General features: G+C 32.9%; 4 protein-coding genes across 5 annotated transcripts; 2 read left to right on the top strand and 2 right to left on the bottom strand.

Annotated features, from left to right (window-relative positions):
- Window positions 1-355: 355 nt before the first annotated feature.
- Window positions 356-5,935, bottom strand: LOC131846526 (uncharacterized). Of its 2 annotated transcripts, XM_059195857.1 has the most exons (6): window positions 5,671-5,685; window positions 5,421-5,542; window positions 3,489-3,674; window positions 2,594-3,412; window positions 1,656-1,887; window positions 356-556 (listed from the first exon to the last, which is right to left on the bottom strand). In XM_059195857.1, exons 2-6 carry the CDS (start codon window positions 5,529-5,531, stop codon window positions 456-458), a joined length of 1,449 nt encoding a protein of 482 aa, XP_059051840.1. In that variant the 5' UTR covers window positions 5,532-5,542; window positions 5,671-5,685; the 3' UTR covers window positions 356-455. The 2 variants fall into 2 exon arrangements, with proteins under 2 accessions (XP_059051840.1, XP_059051839.1); XM_059195856.1 differs by having other exon boundaries at window positions 5,421-5,935.
- A 5,195-nt stretch (window positions 5,936-11,130) lies between these two features.
- Window positions 11,131-12,445, top strand: LOC131846434 (SAP domain-containing ribonucleoprotein). The gene has a single exon (XM_059195725.1). The coding sequence runs from the start codon at window positions 11,244-11,246 to the stop codon at window positions 12,036-12,038; it is 795 nt and encodes a 264-aa protein (XP_059051708.1). The 5' UTR covers window positions 11,131-11,243; the 3' UTR covers window positions 12,039-12,445.
- Window positions 12,446-12,536: 91 nt separating this feature from the next.
- LOC131846433 (S-adenosylmethionine sensor upstream of mTORC1) lies at window positions 12,537-14,109 on the bottom strand. The gene has a single exon (XM_059195724.1). The coding sequence runs from the start codon at window positions 13,974-13,976 to the stop codon at window positions 13,020-13,022; it is 957 nt and encodes a 318-aa protein (XP_059051707.1). The 5' UTR covers window positions 13,977-14,109; the 3' UTR covers window positions 12,537-13,019.
- Window positions 14,110-18,498: 4,389 nt separating this feature from the next.
- LOC131846592 (uncharacterized) lies at window positions 18,499-21,161 on the top strand. Its single transcript, XM_059195928.1, has 2 exons — window positions 18,499-19,033; window positions 21,059-21,161. Exons 1-2 carry the CDS (start codon window positions 18,567-18,569, stop codon window positions 21,159-21,161), a joined length of 570 nt encoding a protein of 189 aa, XP_059051911.1. The 5' UTR covers window positions 18,499-18,566.
- The last annotated feature ends 3,676 nt before the right edge of the window (window positions 21,162-24,837 follow it).

The following is a 24,837-nucleotide window of genomic DNA, read 5'->3' as shown; positions in this document are numbered from 1 at the left end:
TCCAGGAGGAACAATGCAAACATTTTCTTTTGCATAAATATAGACCATGCTTAACTTACTTAACAATTATAAAAGTTTTCAACAAGGAAGAAATAGGCCATATTAACCTCTTCTTGACTCGCGGGTCAGAAAAGACAGACATTATATATCAGTATAGTAATGTAAGTAGCATTTTCTATAGATGAGTTAGTAAAATGATTTATGTGAAAAGGTAAAATAGCTTATATTTTACCTTTTTGGTTCGCAACTTCAAAAGGAGGTGTATAGCTGTAGCTCTCAACATTGTTTTGAAAATGAACAACGTAGACAGACAATACAAAGCTATTATATATAATTACAAACCTCGCAATTTTAATTAAAATAGTCTGGATAACAAGAATATGGCAAGTGATTTTTTTAAATTTATTATTTCAAATCAACAATATAAATTTAAACCTTAATAAACAGCCAGAGCATTACAGGTTATCAATTCTAAATTGTTTGAAATCAGCTTCACATCTTATCATCTTGTGGTTTTCTAAGAAGTCAGATACAAAACTATGTACCTCATACTCATCTGGAAATTAAAAATTAATCTGATTAATTAATTAATTATATTCTCTAGTTCTAGATAATTTTGGCAACCCCATTATAAGACATCTCCCGACAAGACTTAGGATTACAAAAAAAGTCAGCTGTTACACATTATAGATGGTGATATAGAATGAACAGTATGAACAGTATTTTGACAGTAAGTAATGAGGATGTTTGTTACTGGTGAGAACATTTGCTCTCTATCTAAAATATTCAGATTATTAAATCCTGAGGAGGAATTACGATCTCCACACATATTACTGGGAATACTGGTGTATCCTAAGTTTTTGTCATTGCTACAATTTTTATCCATTATCATATCTCATGTTATGCATACACGGCGGTTAGGATTTTATTATATCAACTTCTGGTGGAAAGTAAAGATACAAAGATTTTACTTTGTAGTTAATATGTATATTAATATCAAATTGATGTCTGTAATTTCAAATCAGTAGTTTTTACTAAATAGATATGAAATTATAAACAGTTCTTACATCAACATCGTATTATTTTTAATTGTCTGTCTGTTTGTTCTTGGTAATCTCAACAAGCTAGACAGATTTTGAGGTGGCTTTCAGCCTCAGATAGCTAATGTTATAACGATAACCTATGCTATTTTGATTTCTGTAATATATTTTTTAAATATTATTAATATTATAAACGCGAAAGTTTGTGAGTATGGATTCTTTCACGCAAAAACTACTGAACGGATTTTGATGAAACTTTACAGTAATATAGCTTATACATCAGAATAACAGATAGGCAATAAATTTCACGCCCATGAAACCGAATACTAAAAAATAATATTACAATTCCACGCGGACGCATGCACACATGAGTAGCAGTTAATTGTCAATAAATATTAGTACTAAAATAATAATAGGAATTGCTTAAAAAATAGCACGGTTTGCGTGAATTAAAGCAACATTTTTTTATTGTAATATTAATAAAATCATATATAAGTATTCAATATGCCATACTTTTCTGCACAAACATGCAAAAAAAGTCGTGCCGAAAATATGGGAATACATACTACTTATCTACGCGATCTATCTATGTACTATAATAAAAATAACACTTACGTGGATATCTACTGCATTGATAAATTAATCGTATCAAGTGTTTGGCGACAGCTTTAAATAGAACTTTTCCCCTAATACGACCTTTAATATAGTAAGGTGTTAATAGCTTTACAACCCATGGGGCAATTCGTTCTTTACAGCTAATAATGAACTCTGACGATTCATCTAAAGGCGACATTATACTGTCATCATCACAATCATCCCCAAATAATAAAACCAATTTCTGTTTTATCTGGGAAAAAAAAAAAATTTGCTGCATCGTGGGTGTAGAAAGTGTATATGATGAACATCGTTTTTTTTCGGACTACTCTTATGCTGTTGGCCGCAGCTGGCCTTTCCAGCTTCACTAGACGATAGTGGGTGAATGAAGATGGCAATCCAAATCCGCGGAAGAACTTATGGAGTGGCTGAAGGCCAATTCTTGCCTGACAGACACAACTTTCTTCTGAGGGGACCACAAAGGGTTCGAACATCGGCTCAATCCGTCGTAATTTCCATTCCGGTTTGAATTGGACAGGGGATCGATCGGAAGGATGCACTGCCTTCTGTAGTATATATAGTTTAATTTGGTTGGTGTAAAAAATGTTTTAAAATTATGTATACAATTATTAGATTACATAAACAATGAATGCAGAACTTATTTGATATTTGTACTTTTTGACATTATTTTAAATTACCAAATACAATTTTCTTTTCAGTCTTGTCAAAATTTCACAAGAAATCTGCGGTATTAATAAAAAGTTGAACATCATAGTTCACAAACATATATTAGACACCAGTATCATAGAGAAAGGTTGTCAGAATTATTTTAATACAAAGTTTTCTTTATATTATGTCCATGAAATTATTCATGTCAGTAGCTAATGTAACCGTTACAATTCCATGAATGTGGACATACTAACTAGTTTACATAAAATAAATATGTAAATAATGCTTACCCGTGAATACTTCTTTCTGTTACAGTCCCTAATCTGATCCATAAGTTCGTATAATTTTACTTTAAGAAAATATTCTTCACATAGCCATTTACTTGATCTGTTTTTCTTTTTTAATATTTCAGATTTTTGTTGTATGGTACAGTCGTCATTATTGTTATTAACAAGCAAGCCAGCTAGAGATTGTAATCTTTCATCAAGTGTTTTTTTTAGGGCAGAATTACTATCATTTATTTCATCTTGATTTTGTATTACTATTTGGTTTTCTTTATTCAAAGTATCAATACATTTTTTTTCTACATGTGTTGCAACATCATAAGTATCACATAAGGTACCTTCAAACAAATCATCATCATTGGGATCACCTTGAAATAGCTTTTCTAATTGTAACATTAATTCATCAGTTGAATCACTAGATTCAACAGACATCCTGATGAGTGGCTTAGATGATTGAACTGACTCTTGGTTTAAGATTAATAATTGATCATTAATTGCTTGTGCTGCATTGTTAGTAGATACTATAGCAATTTTGGGACTTTGAGCTTGTAAATTTTCTATAACTGGTATTGTAAATTGCTTTTCCTGATTGGTATTCATTTGTTCCATTTTTGCTGAATCTGTATTTAAATTATCATTCAAGCAAATTTTCGGTGAATCAGATAACCGAGCCCTTTTTCGTTGGTTACAAATACAAGGGCATGTACAATCATTTGATTTGCCAGTTGTTTGTGTTTTCTTATCATTTTCTGGTGGTTTCTTTAGACAATCATACAAACTTCTATACAATTTCCCTTTGGTAGTATCATTTTTTAAATCTTTTATCTGTAATATAAAAACAAAATACATTTCTTTATTAAGCCATCTCATTTTTCTAAAACAACATGTGCATAATACTAACAACAGTTGTAATATTCTTCCTATATACTTGTGCTACCATGCAAGTCTGTGCAGCTGTCATCTCTATTTTCTTTGCACATCGCCAGATTGCACTTGGCAAGTAAATATTCTTATTCAATAGCCTTTGGTTAGTTTCATAGTTAATAGATAACATTTTTATTATATAATCCATATAATGTTTCCGCACCTGAAAGTATAAAAATTTACTGTTATCACATAAATTTTAATATATTTTCTGACATTGGCAAAATCACCATTCAGTTAACCAAAGAAACAAATTTGTATTATTACGAAAGTATTACGTTATTATTATTAAAATTATTTATTTGCACTAACATAATGTAACTAAAAGTATTAATTTTTGTTTAATATTTTTAACCATTTGTCAAAAATCTTAAACAAAAACTGAAGATGAAGTATATTTGCTATTCATAGGTATTTTTTTTTAGAAAATTCATGTTATAACTAACCTGAATTTCGTATAAAAACATTAAAGAACATTAAAAGTAGTACCACATTAATTGACTGCAAATTGCACTTTTCAAGTAGCTATAGCAAATAAGCAGAATAATGTTCAGATATATAACTGTTTTGCTGGAATGGCAAACAAGCTTACAAACAATACAAATGTAAGTGGCAATCATTGCCTATATACTCCACCCACCACAGACATGATATCATGTGCTGTGATATCATAATGCCAGTGATACTCTTCATGCAATTCATTTTTAGAGGATGAAGGTGTCTTGCCTCTATGTCCTCTAAGTTCACTGTTCACCCTTCAACCAAAACAGTATACAATGCTTTGTGGCAAAACCAGATTACATAGATGTATTTTTTTTAATTTATTGATAATCAAGAAGTTTTTATTGTATATAAGTATAAGTATATAAGTATTATTATCCTAATTGCTATTATTTTGGCTTGTCAAGTCTACCATACTCTGCCTCATTGATTTGTTTTCCATTATAATTCAGTTTGTCACACTTGTTAAAATGTTCTAACATGCGGTGACTGGGCGGAAAGGGGATTGTTAGTAATGTGGACTGATGATCTTATTGCTAACAATGTACCATGTTAGGTTGATCTCCACACGGTTCCCCCTGGAAACTAATCATGATAAATTCTTGGTGAATTGTCACGATGGGCTAACTGACCTGACCTCATGCTCATCTTATCATCCTTCACTGGTGCCCCACTAGCATAAACTGTTAGCGCAGGCGGGAGCTCCATTCCATTATCATCCATAAAAAAAAAGCATGCGGTGACTGCTTAGGGATAATCATTGTTTAGGGAGTTTATTCATATGTCCAACAAGGACATATGAATGAACTCCCTAAACAATGATTGAACTTGTGAACAGGCGCTGCTTATAGGGGCTACTGTGTTCTAATCACTATGGCTTATTGTTTTTTTTACTCAGCAACTTACACTATATTTAATATTTTATAAAATTGTACTATTTCATAATCTCACAAAAACAAAGTTAGAATTTATTAAAACAGTAACTGACAAGTTTCTTAATCATTCATCTTGGCTGAAATTGCAGTCCAAAGGAAATATAGAATAAAAAAAAACTTTTAAAACTGCTCCGCTTATCACTAGCCGCCAGCGTATTACTACATATAATGCAAACCAGAAAAATATTATTCCATTATGAAACATTAAAATATATATATGTATACATATTAAGTAGATTTAATGTGACTGTATAACTAACCCGATATTAGGCGTTGAATTTTTAAAACACCCGTATATATCATTACGCCTGTCTCCCATTGGGGTAGTCTATTTATTTTTTCTATATTCATACAAATTCGCCGGTAGTGGGTACTTTTGTTTCTCAATATAATAAAATTCATTTACTGAATATCTCAGCAGGAATGCTATTTTAGAATAATTTTACTTATGAATGAAATATTATAGCACTTACTCTTGATATGAGAAGATGTGGTTGAAATTCAATTTCAGGTACAGACATCGAAGTTTCATCATATTCTTGGATTAATTGGTCTATAAAATTTTCGGTCTCTAGATAATCCATTAATATTAAAACTAACAAAAAATAAAGGTAGTAAATTAATGTTAATTCTTAGAAATGAATTCAAATTCCTACAATAGCGCAAGCAAAAAGCGGTAAATTAATAATGAGTTGTTTATTTTCATAAAACTGCAATAGGTACCTAAGTTTTTTTTAAATCCTCAGCACAAAATGCATTTAGGGATGTCCAGTACAAGTAAATACATATAAGATTTTTAGTATCGAAACCAAAGTATCGAACACTAATAATCTTGGTTTCATAGTCTTTTTTTATATATCCCGGGAGTCAAATTCAAACAATTTTGGTATATGCGATTTTTAAATAGTGTTGTGTAATAGAAAATAATATTAATTACCAATTTCTACAGGATATTCAAGAATAATTTGGGAGCGTTCATCGTTGTAAAATGTTTTAACACACTTAATAATCTATATGTTGATAAATGTACATATATAAATCATAAATCTAGGCTTTTATTTTTTATCTATGTAATAACATACACTTAAAATAATTTGCTGTTTGATAGAAAAAAATGGTTAGTTTACAGTTTAATATCGTAAATATTAATATGTATGTAAACCACAAAAATATGAATTATTACTGACTAACATAAATATTAATAAAATATATTTATTCATAAATTGGAGAAATACAAATAATCAACAGGAAGGACTTTTAAGATAAATATAGTCCGTAAATAAAGAGTTTAGGAAAGATCATTTAAATATGCAAACAGATATAATCGTATTTTATTATTGAGTGACATTAAACATCATAGGTACATTTCTTTTTTATATTAACAAATTTAAATGGCCAGTAAGGTACCATAACTTCACGTATCTATTCTAGATGGTATAAACTAATATCTTCTCTTGAAGTGATGGTTCCTTTCCTGTGAAAAAGAAATCTTGAATCTATGCATGTACACCAATCAGCCGGCATAGCATTGCCAATCTTGGTTTGTATAAAGCCTTGGTGAACATATCTGCAATTTGGAATTCAGTACCAACTTTAGCAATTTTCATAACTCCTTCAGTTATGGCTTCTCGTATGAAGAAATGTCTTAGCTTAATATGCTTGGTTCTGTTATGGAACTCATAGGGTGGATTTAATGCAAGTTTTATGGCTGATTCATTGTCTAAGTAAAGAACAGGAATCTTTGATGATTGCTCTATATTTTCAATAAATCGTTTAAGCCATATTATTTCTCTTGCATATTATTTCAGCTTCAGTGCTAGAGATTGACACCGACGACTGTAGTTGACTTCTCCATGATATTGGACCTCCGTAAATACATACCAGGCCTGAATATGATCATATCGCTATAGCAGATTAATTCTTTCTGCGTATCTTGGCTGTATGTGATATAGTAATCCCTTGTACCATTTAAATAACGAAATATTCGTTTCAGTCTTGTAATGTCTGCTTTTGTAGGAGCTTCTAAGTGTCTGGATACAGCACCTATCGCATAAGAAATGTCAGGTCTTGTTCCTACCATAAGATATGCAAGGGCTCCAACTGCTTCTCTGTAAGGAAATGTGTTATCCCCATCTTCTTCTCTTAATTCAGACTCTTTCACTATTGGTGTAGCAACAGTTTTACTGTTCTGCATACCAAATCTTTCTAATACCTTCTTGGTGTATGCATTGATGTACTTTAATACAGTTAGACTCCTTTTCTATTTCAAGCCCTAGAAAATAATAAGAATTTTTGTTAGTTTGGATTTTTATCTTAAACCGTTTCTTTATCGCCTCAAGGAACTCATTAGTCAGCTCTTGTGATGTACTAGCTATCAAGCCATCGTCAACATAAAGGGCTAATAGTAGCCTACCTTCTCCCCTCTTCATAGAGAAGAAACAAGGATCTTCTCCAGGTACATACCCTTGTTCTATAAGGAAATCTTTAATACAGTTGTTCCAGCACAATGGAGCTTGTTTCAGTCCGTATAGGCTACGTTTCAATTTGCATACGTTATTAGTTCCATTATCATACCCTTCAGGTTGCTTGACATAAATTTCTTCTTTTAGGCTTCCATAAAGAAATGCTGTAGAGACGTCAAATTGGGTGAGTATCATATTATCACGAGCAGCAATGCTTAATAGTGTTCTGATAGTGCTCATTTTTGCGACGGGACTAAATGTTTTTTCATAATCGATCCCTTTCTTTTGGGAGTACCCAACAGCAACAAGTCTAGCTTTATATTTGTCAGTTGACCCATCAGAGTTTCGCTTGATTTTATAAACCCATTTACTGGATATAGCTTTACGTCCATTTGGTAATGGCACTAAGTCCCATGTTTGATTCTCTTTCAGGGATTTAATTTCATCATCCATAGCCTTTCGCCATTTGTCTTTATCAGCAGATTTCATCGCATCTTTAAATGTCTTTGGTTCTTCTTCATGATTATAGACTCTTTCTACACAATGTAAAACAAATTCGTCAAATCTCGCAGGAGCTTTCATTTTAGATCGATCTCTTAAAATTATTCTCTTTTCCTCTCGAGGATTTTCATTACGAATTTCTTCCTGAGATAAGGTATCTTCTCTTAATAAATCATCTTCGTATGTATCTTGTTCATTCGTATCAATGTGTGGCAAAATGTTTGCATTGGATACAATATCATGTTCGCATTCGGTAGTATCTGAATGTGTATAGTCGTTAGTTAAATCAATCGATACATTCGACTCGTCATGCTCTTGACTTAAGTCATTGGATCATTACAGACTTGAAGTGGAATGATCACTGATTTAGCAGTCTTCTCTTCATGATTACTTTCGGTAGGGATTATATTTTCATCTATAGGATTTAATGTCTTTTCTTCAAAGATTACATCTCTGGAGTTCATTACTGTCAGAGTGTTTTCTATCCAAATGCGATACCCTTCGTCCTCATTGTAACCTATAAGAATACCTTTTTTCGCTTTCTTGTCAAGCTTTTTGCGTGACGCCTTTGGTACATGTGCATAACAATGACTTCCAATAATTCGTAAATGTTTAATCCTTGGCTTTTTCCCATGCCATAACTCGTAGGGAGTTTTCTCCAAATGAGTAGGACCAGTATTAAGTACATAAACAACAGTACTTGTTATTTCAGCCCATAAGTTTTCATGTAGTTCCCTTGTAGTAGTATGCATTATAGCTCTGACAGCCTCAATAACTGTTCTATTATCACGTTCAGTTGCATTCTGTTGTGGTGTGTGAGGCATAGTACATCTATGCGTAATGCCTTCCTTTTGTAGAATCCGTTTCACATCATCATTTACGAATTCACCTCCATTGTCAGTGAAGAATTCTTTAATAATGTGCCCTGTAGCTTTTACTTGAGCTATAAATTGTATCAGCTTCTCTTGGACTTCACTTTTCTTTCTAATTAAAAATAGATAGCGATATTTTGAGAAGTCATCCTTTAGTAATAGGAAGTAACGATATTTGGCATAGGAGAGTATAAATGGTCCACAGACATCACCATAAATGCGTTCGCCTGGCTTTGATGCTCCTTCTCGCGTTCCAAATTTCAAACGATGAGTTTTTCCATAGATGCATCCTTCACATAGGGTTCTGTGAGTAGGACGTACAATTTTTATGCCCAGTTCTCGTTCAACAATTTTTCTTACATGATCTTTGCTCTGATGTACAAACCTTTCATGGTAGAGCTGTAGCATATCTGTTGTATCAACTGCATTAATATTTACTTCGATTGGATTCAATGGTTTGTTTCGCAATCTTAGTTTATAGAGACCTCCATATTTTTCTCTTTCACCGAGTAGGACAGGTTCTCCATCTAAAATCAATTGGCAGTTGTTTGTTTTTGATATGAATGTGCTATCGTTCAACCAATCTTGAGCAGCTAAGACAGAAAAAAGATTTTTTGAAATTTCTGGAACAAGCCAAACATCATTTAAAGTTATCAGTTGCTTTCTACCATAAATATCTGCTTCCACTATTATGGATCCTTTACCAGTAGCAGCAATAGCATGTCCATTGGCAGTTGTTACTATATGTGACTTGTTTTGAAATCGTTCAAAATTTTCAAATACATCTGACCTGTTTGTGACATGGCTAGTTGCACCATTGTCGACATACCATTGATGTTTATCAATGTTTCCCGTGTAGTTTACTTCAACACTCATTAGCATCATGTTAGCTTTGCATTTATTATTGTAGGAAGTATTACCTTGTTTTGACGTTGATGGTTTTTCTAATGTTAATGGACATCCATCAGCAATCCATTTGCGACAATCTTTAACAAAATGATTGTTCAGACCACAATAACTACATTTCTTTGACTTGTCTTTGACAGTTACCTTTTTATGAAATTTAGACTTGCATTTACCTCCGGTAAGCGCGAGTGCTTCTTCCATTTCAGCTCGGGACCCTTGAGATTGTAATGCTCGTTCGTAAGAACATAGATCAACAGTTAATTTCTCTATACTACGATCCTTTTTTGCTAACAGCTTCCAACTTGAGATAAACTGGAAATATTCATCCGGACAGCTTTCTAAAGCTTTACCCATAAGAAAGATTTCTGGTAGTTCTTTGACTCCTTCTTTCTCCATTTCAAGGGAGAGATCTCGCCATACATTCCTTAGTTTGGATAAATACGTGCCAATATTATCAGCAGGTTCCTTTACAAATTTAAAGAATGTCATAATTAAATCAAATGCTCGATCTTCTATATCTCCTTCGTAAATGCGGTGCAACTCTAGCCAAGCCTCTCTTGCTGTTTCAAAACGCATTACCTTCATGATATTCTCTTGTGTCAAATTAGTCGTTATAATAAGAAATGCTGTACTATCTTCTTTGGCATATTTTTCAAGCTCAGCAGTCGTAGCTCTATCCTTTTCTACGAAGTCTTTCTCAACAACGTGTAGGAGACCATGACCTTTTAGAGCTAGTCTTATTTGAAATTTCCATGTAACCCAGTTGTGTTCGTTTAGTGGTAAGACTTGAAACTTTGTATTTCCTTCCATGGTCATAACTATAGTTTAATCTTTTATCCACGTATACGAAAATAATCTGGTGTTAATAACTCTTAAAAAAAAATTGCAATCGACCGTTACGTGCGATTTTGCAATTATACACGATACTCTGCTACCATTTTAAGATAAATATAGTCCGTAAATAAAGAGTTTAGGAAAGATCATTTAAATATGCAAACAGATATAATCGTATTTTATTATTGAGTGACATTAAACATCATAGGTACATTTCTTTTTTATATTAACAAATTTAAATGGCCAGTAAGGTACCATAACTTCACGTATCTATTCTAGATGGTATAAACTAATAAGGACAGTAATAAAATGACGAGACAGTTTTCAAACGAAAACGAACTTCATCTACCATGCCAATTAACGAGAAGTATCGAAATACAATAAATATTGATGTTTCCTCTTGGCTTACCACTATCATATCATATAGGATATATATCATCATGTTACAAAAAAATATTTATGTCATCAAGTATCTGATCCTATTTCAAATAACATTCCTTTGTCGATGTCATCTGTGACATAGATGTGTCGAAATTATCGAATATTTTTGGAGTTAACATCGATGTTAGTCGATCATTACAAGTTTATGATATCTTTGACGTCCGTGACTAGTTATTGTTATCTGTACTATACTATACTACTGTATTGTTTGTTCGGTTGATCTTTCACAATTACAACCAAATATTTTAGAAATAGTAAGCATACCTGTTTTTATTTTGAAATGGCAGATTCAACAGTTATAGATGTTGGCAAAATGAAGGTAGTAGAACTACGAAAAGAACTAAAATCACGAGGTTTGTCACATGCAGGCGATAAAGCCGAATTAGTAGCACGGCTCCAAGCGGCTATGTCTCAGGATGACATCAATTTGGATTGGGAGGATTTGGATTCGGACAGTGTTCTTGAAGACGAAGATGAAAAAAGCCAAACCGATATTCTTGACGAACCAGTCGTTGAAAATGCGGTTAGTGATGATGCTTTAGTAGAGCAGCCGCCACCGTCGAAACCCGTAAACGAAACTAAACAACAGCAAAGAACGCTTAAAAGAAAAATTGTAGTGTCAGAAGCAGATAAGGACAACATAAAATCAGCGGAAAATAAGGATATTACAAAGAAGATTATTCTTAATAGAGCTGTAACATCAGTGACAAAACCTGCAGAAGAAAAAGTACAAGAAAAACCTGAAGAGAAAAGTGTTTCCACAGAAAGTAATGTAGTTAAAATAACAGCAGACTTAGATCTCAAAACTAGATTGGAAATGAGAGCTAAGAGATTTGGACTTCCTGTCCAAATGACTGAAGCAGAGAGAAAGGAAGCCAGGAAACAAAGATTTAATCAAAACACAATGGCTACAAGTACTATTAAGGAGAGTTTGCCAGGATCACTAAATGAGAATCTTTTGAAACTTAAAAAAAGAGCAGAAAGGTTTGGGCAAAGTGTATCTAAAATTATGACAGATATTGAAAACAAGGAGAAACTTGAGAAACGTAAAGAAAAGTTTAGAACTGTAAAGTAGATTATTTATAACATCCTTAAGCTGCTCCATATTGTATATACAACATAATTCCAATTACAATATCTACTTAGAAATTGAAGTTTCTGATCTATTACCCTAATAATGTTACAAATATTGACAGCCCATAAATTCTATATTAATACTGCTGTTAATGGCTTAATCCATTATGAATCTCATCATCAAGCTTATTTGGACTACAAACTGTATAAATAGAGTGGTGGTCACTTTTTAAATGTGAAGTGAAAAACAGCCAGTTCAGTAGAAGCTAGTATTTTGGCAGTGTCAGCATAGTCATGAAAAAATAACAGCACATGGTTGTGCTTTTTGTGTTCTTTATTATTCTTGACTTAATTTTGATCAATATATGACATTGAATAATGTTGTAAAATAAATGTATAATGATGAAATGTAGTATTTCATTATAACTAGCTAATAATCATTTATAATAAATAGTTTGCTCGCTGGCCAAAAACCCAAATAAAAATCCTCAGATAGTAATTTACTTTGTTATCAAATACATGAGAGATATGAAAGATAATGGCCCTCATATTCCTACATAGCAGATAACTAGAAAATTATTTGAATCAATCATCTGCAGATGGGATGGAATAAAAAAATGAGGTGTAAGTTCTATATTCAGTTGTATATTTACAATTTAAAATTTGCTACTTCATAAGTCTGTCATTTATAAAACCAATTTAATAAAAAACTTTGACCTTTAAGTAAAATTTTTTTTTTCATACACAACTTTCAGGTTAGTACAATTTTATTAGTGTGAAGAAAGTTTTTATTAAGAGAATTATTTTTAAATCATAATATTAAATTGCTGATGTATTTTTTTTTAATAACCAATACATTCATTAACATACAATAAATTTTTTCAATATTATTGGCAATGGCAAACACACCAGGTGCCATACTCAAAATTTGAAATATATTTAAATAACAAATATTTAATATAAAGCTCCTGAAGAAGAAAAACTAGTCTATACTGAAAAATGGTAATTGTGTAAAATAATTTATAGAATTTTCACTTGTTTCTGCTGTTGATGTTTCTTCATTGTCTTTATGAAAATCTTGAGGTATGTGTATAGCATTTTCCATATAAGGTTCCTTATATATTTTTGCCCACCGCACTGCTGTATCTTTACACAAAGCCTTTCTGAATACCATGCAGTGCATATGTTTAAGTTTCTCATATTTTATTCTAGTAAAACCAATACAGGCCAATGAATACCTCCAACATTTCATAATTTTACAGTTAGCCCCAACATGCTTGGAATCTGGTGTGTTGATTACTAATAATCCACCAGGTTTCAATATTCTATAAGCATTCTCACATGCTTTGAGTCTCAGTTTTGAACTTGGAATATACTCTAAAAGAAAACAAAATGTAACAACCTCAAAACACTTTTCTTTTAATTGTTTCACTTTATTACTTTCAACAGAAATAGTGTTTCCAATATGTACATTTAAAAAGTCACATTGCAACACAGAACTGTTTGCTGGCCATAAATCAATAGCAAATACATCAAGAAAATCATATATTTTGAATGGATTATAACAGCTTCCAACATCAATAAGTTTTATAGGGTTTGAGAAAGACTCTTCGCTATTAAAAGGAATGTTAAGTTTTTTTGCAATTTCATTTTCTTTATCTCTATATTTCAGATATAATTTATTAATATAGTAATCAAAACACACATCTGCTGACCATTTAATACGAGAAGTAACCTCATTGTTTTCAATTAAAGAATTTGCTTCCCAGTACGTAGTTGCCAATTTCTCCATGTATTGAGAATAGGTTTTCAGTACAACTTGATTCTCACAGTGATCTAACCAGGCTTTTTCTTCTCCCATTTTTGAAGTAGACTTCCTAAGTGACGAATGAACATTTTTTAAAAATTCTGCTAAAAGCTTATGTTCCTCTGTAACCATGACGAATCGGGTAATTTGTAATTATTATAATCACTACAACATAATAAACAATTATATATTATAATTATATAGATAAGATGTTAGGAAATATAAAAATCTAGGAATGAATACAATTCAAGATACAACATTAACATCCAAGAAACAATTAGTACTCTATTCCTTTACTAGAGATGTTCAACTCGTATTGCGGTGAATTCGAGTTAACTCGATTTGAATTCTGTCAACTCAAGGTGAAAGTATTCAACTGGTAAATGAACGAATCAAGTGAAAGAGCGAGACCATAATTCTGTTGTCGAACCGATAATGACGTGAAATTTTCCGATCATTTCATATCATACAATTTTCACTCGTCACAAATGTTTCAATATTGATTTGCGGTCGTTATCATTTATTTTTTCGCATATTCGTCCGGTTGTGTTATCATTAAAATGATTATGCGTTCTATAAGTCCTTCCGAGGCTTTGAAGTGCCATTTCTACTCGCCCCCTATGTTTCTGTGAAGTTTTCAAGGCTAGCTGCGGCCAAAAACATTAGAATTGTTCGAAAAATAAAAAAAAAACTGTTTATTCCAAGTAACTACTCGAGTTACCTGGAATAAACAGTTTATATAAATAATATACAACAAACTCGAGTTATGTTTATTACGAGTTAGCACATCTCTATCCTCTATTCTGTCCTGCCTACTCACTTGTCTCACTCACTACCATAGATAATTTATTACTCGGGAACAAATATAGATTAAACTTGATGTTCAGCTCGAGTTGTGCTGAATTCGAGTTGAATTCAACTTCTTTCGAATAATACTAGTAATAATACGTCACAAAGCTTAAAAATTTAACAAAAGCTGTGATGAAAAAAAAAATGAAGCATAATAATAATGAAGACATTTATTCAGTACTACATCAGTATTCTTATCAGTAATAGCTAGTGAGTAGACGTGTAAAAGGTTGCGCTCGGATTCATTTTAAATATGTAGGTAATAAGAGCTCACTATTTAATTATATTAAAAAAAACTCTGAAATAAGAAGAGTTGACCTGCAGCGTTTTTTTTCGGAATATTCTAATGTTGTTGGCCGCAGCTGGTCTTTACATCTTCACCGGATGATAGACGGCGAGTGCAGATGGCACTTCAAACCCGCGGAACGATTTATGGAGCGGCTGAAGACCAACTCCCACCTGACGGATACGACTTTAGTCTGAGGGGTGCCCTCAGTGCTAGGGGTTTGAACCTCGGCTCAGGCTGTCGTAGTATCGATCCCCGTTTGAATTGGACGTGGGATCGATCGGAGGGGTGACCTGCAGCCTCCATAAGTAATGTTAATACATATGCTCCGTAAGTCCTTTCGCGGGTTAGAGTTACAACTCGCCCCCTATGAAGCTGTCAACACCCGCTACGGCCAGAAATATTAGAATAGTTCGAATAATTAAAAAAACAACAAAAATAACAATTTTATTTTTGTTGCGGTATTGTCTTTTTAAATTATTTAAAAAATATATAAAACACACTTATTACAGCGACAAAATCTAAGTTGTTCTGGTTATTTTTGTACTAATAGTATAATCCACATTTTTTATAAATTCAATTTACATTTAACATCGAAAAAAATTTAATTTGGAATATTCGGACTTATTTTTTAATCGATTTATCAGATTTCGATATGATTCGAATCAAAAGTGATGTTTTCTTATAGATGTCAGTTGACCAATTCCAATTCCCCAATGTAGCAGATTGTTTATTATAAGTAGACTAGTACCGGCTGTATATAAATCAACTATGGTATTCTTCTTCTCTACCTTAGATTCGAGTTGAGAGGTCGTGTGAATATTCTACATTGGTACCAGCAGTTGTACCGAATTTCTTGTCATAGCCTACATTTTTTAATAGATGATAATGGAATGGGGCAATCGCCTACGCTAACGGTTTACAATGGCTGGGCACCAATGGTGGATGATAAGACGAATATGAAGTCAGGTCAGTTAGCCTGTCCTGACAATCATGATGATTTCTAGGACGAATCGCGTGGAGGCCAACCTGACGTGGTAAATTGCTAGCAATGGTGCCAACAATACACGTTACTGACAATCGCCTTCCTCCCATAGCCTATATTGAATGGGGGATACACCAAAGTACGATCACTACAGGGTGGTAGTGATCGTAGGTACTCTTGTATGAGTCTGCTGTGACCCACACAATCTAGATGCTATGATGTTGTATAAATGATAAGTCGGACTGCTTGCCAACTTGATTTAATGAGTCCACGATGCTTGAGTGTGGACTGATGCTTGCATGTGTGTACTGGGGGGAAAATTATATGTGTTGGCTTTATATGGATGCTGTACGGTGATGTACCGTACAACTTTCATCTACCGAAATGAAATTTTTTTTTTGTCTCAAGTAGGGCAGTCACGTCATGTATGATGATCAAACGACAATAATAAATAGTATTTACATATATGACGTCTATTATTTAATTAAATAAATTGTAGGTAGCATATTAAAATTATTGCCTATTTTTATGGGGTTGTTTTTACATACATTCTTTTATAACCCATATTTAACAACATATAGTATATGAGAAATATTGATCCTAAATCGTACTATCATTTTTACTTGAAAACTTATCGACAGACCGTTTTCGTCTTATCATGATATGACTTTATTATATCAGGAAGAATATATTTAATTGTAAATAGATATTATTATAAACATTTCTTTTCTCTGAGTACATTTGCGATCAGGTCCAGGACTATGAGCGAATCTGTTCTGTGATGCTGTCATGTAGAGTGGCTTCCCATTGGAAACTTGAGTAGAAGTTTACTATATTTCAATAAATATATGTGTTGGACATATTACATATATGATATTATTATAAAAAAATTTTTATTTATAATAATATCATATTGTAAATATTTTTTATTTTAATCCTTCCAAAATATAAATATATATATATATATATATATATATTGCTAGCTGTACCCGCGACTTTGTCCGCGTAAAATAGTGACCTTGACCAAATAATGAAAAAAAAAATTTAATGACCCAATAAAAGGCAAATGAAAAAATTTCATCCTTTTTGCTTCAAAATGACAATATTTCCATATAAATATTTAACTCTCCTTTAAATTCTTTACAACCTATTTTTCTTTATTTATATTTAATCAACAGCCTCAAAAATAAGTTCAAGCTTCTGACTTAAAAAATGACGAATTTACCTAAAATCTTTCATTCCCTATTTTATTTTACCCTCATAAGGGTAAAATTTTAAAAACTTTGAATATCATATTTATTCACCAACCTAAAATATAAGTTTCAAGCTTCTACCTTTAAAAATGATGATTCATACGTACAACATTGCATCTACCATTTCAACCCCCTAACAACCCTTTTTTACCATTCAAAAGTATCCTATGTGCTTTCTCAAGATCTAGCCTAATTGTGTACCAAATCTCACTTAAATCTGTTAAGTAGTTTTAGCGTGTAAGTGAGACTGACAGACAGATAGAGTTACTTTCACAGTTATAATATCAGTAAGGTATTTAATAAACTAACTCAAAAAGCCAATAAAATAAAAATAAGCTTTTATCGTTCTAATTTTGTTGAGGGTGTTCGTGTTTTAGTTCTTATTTAAGTACCTACATATTATTAATAAAGCAGTTGTTATCCAGATCTCGTAGTTTCTATACACAACATGGTGACAGCGGTTTAAAAAATCAATTAAACTAATAATATTACGAATTGACTGTTTAGTTTAGTAATATTTCAGTAGTTAAAAGTGCTATTGATAACTATATATTATGGAACACGCGCGACCACCGTCGGAACTACGTCTGGAGGGCAGCTCCGTCAGCCGGGCTGACGCGTGGAAGAAATGGAAAATACAATTTAATTTGTTTTTGAAAGCATCGGGGGTGCATAAAGAGGAGGAATGTGTGCAGGCGAGCCTATTAATAAATTTGGTTGGACCCGAAGGTTTCGATGTTTACGAAACTTTTACTTTTAAAAGCGAAAAAGAAAAAGACGACGTCGCCATTTTGTTGAAAAAATTTGATGAGTATTTTGGAGTGAAACAGAATATAACTTTGGCAAGGTATAATTTTTTTATGCGAAACCAAGAGATCGGCGAGTCGATAAATCAATATGTGACAGCATTGAAATTGTTGAGTAAAAATTGTGACTTCAAAATATTAGAAGAGGAGCTCATTCGCGATCGCATAGTTTGCGGCATAAAAAACACGACGGTACGTGATCGTCTATTGAGAACCGAGGACTTGACATTAGAGAAAACAATAAACATATGCCAAGTGGATGAAATATCGAATGACAGCAGTCGCCTGTTGGAGTCTCGCGGCGGCGGCTCCGGGACGTTGCAAGTGGACGCGTTACGGCAGCGCGGCGGCGGCGCGTGGCGAGCGCGCGGCCCGCGCGGCGGCGGGCGGCCCGGCGGCGGGCGCCGGCCGGCGCTGCCGGTGCGGCTGAGCTCTGGCAGCGCGCCGTGTCTTAGGTGCGGAGGACGCTGTGCGGAACCGGGCTCGTGTCCCGCTACTACGGTTCAGTGTTATGTTTGTGAAAATTACGGTCATTTTGCTAGAATGTGCAAGTTAAAAAAAAGTGTTAAAAAAATGCACGAGATCGGCGTGGACGACGAGAAGTCTACGGACAGCGACTGTGAGCCATTTTTTGTTTCTTCTGTTTATAATATTAATGAAATTAACTCGTCTCACAACTGGTTTGAGATACTTCGAGGCGAGCATGGTTTTGAGAAGTTTAAATTGGATACGGGAGCAGATATAAATGTCTTATCCCTTAAACGTTATCTGTCACTAGGTTATGATATAAACAGTATTTGTACGGATTCAAATATTATACTCCAAGCATATGGAGGTAATTCGATTCCTATAAGGGGAACTTCAATTTTACAGTGGTGGTATAAGAATGTTCTCTATGAATTAAAATTCGCTATCGCTGATATCGATTGTCAAAGTGTGCTAGGATATGAATCGTGTGAAACCTTGGGGTTGATAAAGAGGATTCACAGCGTTACAATGTCTAATAATGAGGATTTATTCACTGGTTTAGGTTGTTTACCAGGAGAGTACCACATTGTCGTGGACAAATCAGTGGCGCCAGTGGTTTGTTCTACTCGCAAGGTCCCATTAGGATTGCGCGATAAGTTAGAGGAAGAACTAAATAGGATGATACATTTGGGTGTTATCAGGAAGGTAACACAGCCTACACCATGGGTGAACTCTTTAGTTATAGTAGCTAAAAAAAATGGTCAATTGCGTATATGTCTGGATCCGAGACCACTTAATAAAGCTATACAACGTTCACATTTTCAGTTACCAACAATACATGAATTGGCTACTAAATTGCACGGAGCTAGGTATTTCTCGGTTTTAGATGCTAATTCTGGATTTTGGTTTATCAAACTAGATAGTGAAAGTGCCGATTTGTGTACGTTCAGTACGCCGTTCGGGCGATATCAGTATTTGAGATTACCGTTTGGGTTAAATTGTGCGCCATATTTCACGCGAAAATAAAACAATTACTTGAAGGCTTATAGATTCATTTATTGACGATATAATTTGTTGGGGTAGAAATAAAGATGAACATGATAAACGATTAAAAGCGTTGTTTAGCAGGGCTCGCAAAATTAATTTAAAATTTAATAAAGAAAAATGTCGAATAGGCTTAAAAGAGGTAACTTATCTAGGTCATCTGTTTAATCAAGATGGAATGAAAACAGACCCAGAAAAAGTTAGAGCCATAATTAACATGTCTGAACCAACGGATAGAAAAAGCTTGGAACGATTTTTGGGGGCGGTTAACTATTTATCTAAATTTATACCTAATTATTCCGATCACGTTGTGCCATTGACTAGATTGTTGCGAAAAGACGTATTATGGACGTGGGAAATATATATATATAGTATAAAACAATTGTTAAGTAACGCTCCCGTGTTAGCACTATACGACACTAACAGTACGGTAGTGATGTCTGTGGACGCGAGCAGCGTGGCCCTGGGCGCCGTTCTCATGCAGGGCGGCCGGCCGGTGGAGTACGCCTCGCGCACACTAACACACAGGTTAGGTATGCACAAATTGAAAAGGAGTTACTGGCTATTGTTTTCGCATGTGAGAAATTTCACCAATATATTTATGGAAAACCACATATAGTCATTGAATCTGATCATAAACCTCTTGAGAGTATTTTTAAAAAGCCCCTTGATTCCATCCCAGCACGCTTGCAGCGTATGATGTTAAAATTACAGGGATATGATTTAATAGTTATCTATAAACCGGGAAAATATATGTATTTACCAGATACATTATCACGTGCGCCTCTTCCATTAGTGATTCAATATTATGTCAAGTTAAAATGATAATTAGTAATGTACCGATATCCCAAAATAAGTTTACTCTAATAAAACGCGAGACGAGTAAAGATAACATTTTAAAATTCTTAATTTCGTATATAAATCAAGGCTGGCCGGTTTATAAGGGTAATATAATAAATGAGTTGAAGTATTATTGGTCTATAAGAGACGAATTGTATTGCATAGATGGTGTTATATTTAAAAACAAACAAGTCTTAATTCCATGTGCGTTAAAAAATGAAATGTTAAAGCTTGTACACGAAGGACATTTGGGGATTGAGAGATGTAAAAGACGCGCACGTGAAGTACTATTTTGGCCAGGTATTACAAAAGATGTAGAAAGTTACGTTCGAAAATGTAAAGTTTGTCAGGAGAATTCAAACAAACCGTCGAAAGAACCATTGACTCCAATTACTGTTCCAAATTTGCCATGGAATAAAATCGGTACGGATATATTTGAGCACCGAAAAAAGTGTTATTTGGTCTTAGTGTATTATTTTTCAGGTTTCATAGAAGTTACACATTTAAAAGATTTGTCTTCGGTTTCAGTAACAGATTGCATGAAAGAAAATTTTGCTCGGTACGGCATTCCGGAAACGGTAATAAGTGACAATGGTCCACAGTTTTCGTGTCGTAACTTTAAACGATTTGCATCAGAATGGGGATTCAGTCATGTGACTTCATCACCTTATTACCCACAGGCTTGGCAAGAGCGAAAGAGCCGTACAAACTCTTAAAAAAATGTTAACAAAAACAATAGATTGGCGATTTTATTTAAATTTATTGAGTTACAACATAATAATTTGAATTCTATCAACTGTTAATGGGTCGATTAAATTGTCGATTACCGGTTCATCCTGATTTATTAAAAGTGAATAACGATGTGGACCATAAAATAATTGTAAATAAACAAAAGAAAACCAAGCTATATTACGATCAACGATGTAAACAACTGCCTGAATTGAATGTCGGCGATGACGTCATTATGATAGAAAACAACGATAGGATCCGAGGTACGGTTATAGCACGGGCTAGTACACCGCGGTCTTATATTATAAAAAATAAAAAAGGTATTTACCGCCGCAATCGCCGACACTTAATTCAAAGTATGCCCAATAATAAATATGAGGAAACTATAGGGGAGGAATGTCCGTATCTATCGGCTAATGATGATGATGGTGATGAATTATATGTACCCAATTGCAAAATTAGAGAGAGTGTTTACAAATCTTATTCACCGCCACGTAATATTTATTTTTATTTTATTTTTTGTATTTATTTGTTAACATAAATAGTAAGTAATTGATTGTTATATCTATACTTGGTAAATTGTCTACTAACTAAATGAATAGTAATTCATTTTATTATTAGTATTGTAATTCATAAATAGTATATTTTGCTTTTAAAAGGGAAAGATGTTGAGGGTGTTCGTGTTTTAGTTCTTATTTAAGTACCTACATATTATTAATAAAGCAGTTGTTATCCAGATCTCGGTAGTTTCTATACACAACAAATTTCAATAATGACGAATTTACATAAAAACCTTCTACCCCTATTTTATTTTACCCCCTTAAGGGTAATTTTTACAAACTTTGAATGTCATATTCATTTATATTTAATCAACAGCCTCAAAAATAAGTTTCAAGCTTCTGGCTTCAAAATGACGAATTTACATAAAACTTCCTTCCCCTATTTTATTTTACCCCCGTGAGGGTAACATTTTTATAAATTTTGATGGCCTATTTATTCAACAACCTATATTTAATCAACAGCCTCAATAATCAGTTTCTATCTTCAAAAATGACGAATTTACATAAAAACTTTAATCCCTTTTTTACCCCTTAAGTGTATTTTTTTACAAACTAGAATGTCATATTCATTTATATATTTAATCAACAGCCTCAAAAATAAGTTTCAACCTGGCTTCAAAAATGTCGAATTTAAATAAAAACTTTCATCCCCTTTTTTATTCTACCCCCGTGAGGGTAACATTTTTATAAATATTGATGGCCTATTTATTTATATTTAATCAACAGCCTCAATAATCAGTTTCTATCTTCAAAAATGACGAATTTACATAAAACCTTTCATCCCCTATTTTATTTTACCCCCCAAAGGGTAAAATTTTTACATACTTAGAATGTCATATTTATTTATATTTAATCAACAGCCTCAAAAATAAGTTTCAAGCTTCCAGCCTAAAATATGACGTATTTACATAAAAAAATTTATCCCCTAATTTATGAAGGGTAAAACTTTTATAAACTTTGTATGTCATATTTATTTATTTTTAATTAGTTGCCTCAAAAATAAGTTTCAATCTTGTAGCTTCAAAAATGACGATTCTTCCATACAATCTTTCATCCCCAATTTCAACCCCTTATAACCCTATTTTATGCATTAAAAAGTAGTACAGAAATGTCCTTTCTCAGGGTCTAGACTATCTGTGTACCAAATTTTATTTAAATCGGTTCAGTAGTTTTGGCGTGAAACCGAGACAGACAGACAGACAGAGTTACTTTCGCATTTATAATATTAGTAAGGATTAGTATGTTAAACACAGATAATATAATATTACATAATGTTAAACGAATACCACTTCTCTATATTAATAATTTCATCAAGGGGTACGGTAGACTCGAACGAAACCTTATATAAACAACAAAACATAAAAAAATATTGATTTCGAGTCGACAACATATATCCGCAAAATTCGGATTATGGAGTATTTCGTTAAATTCCAATAACACTGACAAACAAACTGCAGTCGCCATCTTTTCATATTCAGGCCAAAGATCCATCACAAAGAACTGTGACATGTGACATGTGTCGTTGACGTTTCGCGAAAATATAGTTTTTGACACTTTTTTATGATAAAAGAGTATACAGTTATGTTTTTTCTTTAAATTGGCCAATTACGTGACAAATTTGACAATATTTTTTTTATTAATTTGTTTCACGGCTCTGGATACAAGTCCTTTTTAGTCCAACTTAAAGTTTTACAATATACATTACAAAATTAAAGTCAATGTCCAATGTTAAATAATAATACATGTCAAATGTTGTTTCTCTGTTCTGATGAACTTATTAAAAAAAACTTAATAACAATCACAATTTCTTCACATTTTATTATTACATGCATAATGCCAGGTATTTGAATTTTACAAATAAGGTTGTGGCACTATTGGAAATTAATGTTATTTACCCATTTTTATAGGTTATACGGAAATAATGTGTGGGTGTTTATTTGAAAAGCATTAACACAAAATTAATGAAGTATAGGTAGGTATTAATAAATATATGGTTGTTGTATCAAAATAGATTTTCTTATTTTTCACTAAAATAAAGACTAACTGCCTTTTTAATAAAAGAAATGACCTTCTCATAGTGTCATATATTATTTAACTGATTGTAAGAAAAAAAATGTTGGTTTGTAGATTAATACTGTAAAAATTACTATTTGTACGAAAAAGACAAAAATATATTTTTATTCTGTATAACACTACGACAGTACTGGAAACATTAGTATATGTACGTAAATAATAAAATTCTGTTATGGAAACGTCATATTAAACTTTAAAACTAATTTGTTAGAATAAAAGTTTCCGATTAAACAAATCGGTATGGCTACCCCGCTACAGGTGGTAACATTTTTTTTTTTGGTTCTGTTTATGCTTAATCGGAAAGGCAAAGGGAAACAATGAACGAAGCTTTAAGAATCTGTCTTGCTTACCTTTAATATTCTTTGAGATCGGTTCTCATAGAATATTAAGACTACCGAAATATCTACCCGAGCGAAGCCGGGTTTTCATCGAGTGTTCAAATAAAATACGGATTTCAATATTATAGAATTTAATTACGGTACATACAAACATTTTGTAATGTTGGAGTATAGTAATCAAACTAATAAGCACTTTTGAGTAGCTAGTGAAAACTTTGTGGGTAAGTAGTATTTTTACCAGTTGGTATTACAATATAAGTGAAGAGAGGAGTCCCAATGCTTTATTTACAATTCAAAGAGCACATTTATAATAACCATTAGATAACTTTATAACAATAAAATAACTAATACTGCTGTCGTGCTTTTATTATGAAAGATGCAAATCGGAAGGTACAATTAATATAAACATATTTTAGTGACTCTTTTCAAATGTACTCCCCTCACTTCTTAGAAGTATTAATTGAAATTATACTAAATGGCCTATTCGATGATCTTTGTTTTTTTTTTATGTAAATAAATCGACAGAAACAATCCATAGCTATTAATTACTACTAAAGGAAATCACACTGATATTTTGAAAGCCAACAAAACAAACATAAGCATCCACTAATAAGTGTTAGCGAAAAACAACGAGGAAATGTTCCAGTTAAACATAGTACGCGGTCACCGGTCAGACCGGCGACGGCGGCGGCGCGTCGGCTACTCCATATGTACATCGGATCACTAACAACATCGACGGCCACAAACGTTACCCCTTAAAGT

This window comes from Achroia grisella, unplaced genomic scaffold, assembly GCF_030625045.1.
Source record: "Achroia grisella isolate CSIRO2021 unplaced genomic scaffold, CSIRO_AGI_Agris_v1 utg511, whole genome shotgun sequence".
In the NCBI taxonomy this organism is placed as follows: Eukaryota; Metazoa; Arthropoda; class Insecta; order Lepidoptera; family Pyralidae; genus Achroia; species Achroia grisella.
The sequence above is the reverse complement of the archived record's forward strand: the minus strand, read 5'-3'. Positions and strand labels throughout refer to the sequence as shown.

Coding starts and splice junctions, on each gene's coding strand:
- LOC131846526 (XM_059195856.1), bottom strand. CDS start 5,531: ATGGATTATCTAGAGACCGAAAATTTTATAGACCAATTAATCCAAGAA. Junction 3,675..5,420: donor CACATCTTCTCATATCAAGA/GTAAGTGCTATA, acceptor TTATACTTTCAG/GTGCGGAAACATTATATGGA. Junction 3,413..3,488: donor GGAAGAATATTACAACTGTT/GTTAGTATTATG, acceptor TTTATATTACAG/ATAAAAGATTTAAAAAATGA.
- LOC131846434 (XM_059195725.1), top strand. CDS start 11,244: ATGGCAGATTCAACAGTTATAGATGTTGGCAAAATGAAGGTAGTAGAA.
- LOC131846433 (XM_059195724.1), bottom strand. CDS start 13,976: ATGGTTACAGAGGAACATAAGCTTTTAGCAGAATTTTTAAAAAATGTT.
- LOC131846592 (XM_059195928.1), top strand. CDS start 18,567: ATGTGCAAGTTAAAAAAAAGTGTTAAAAAAATGCACGAGATCGGCGTG. Junction 19,034..21,058: donor GTTACAATGTCTAATAATGA/GGATTTATTCAC, acceptor TACCCACAGGCT/TGGCAAGAGCGAAAGAGCCG.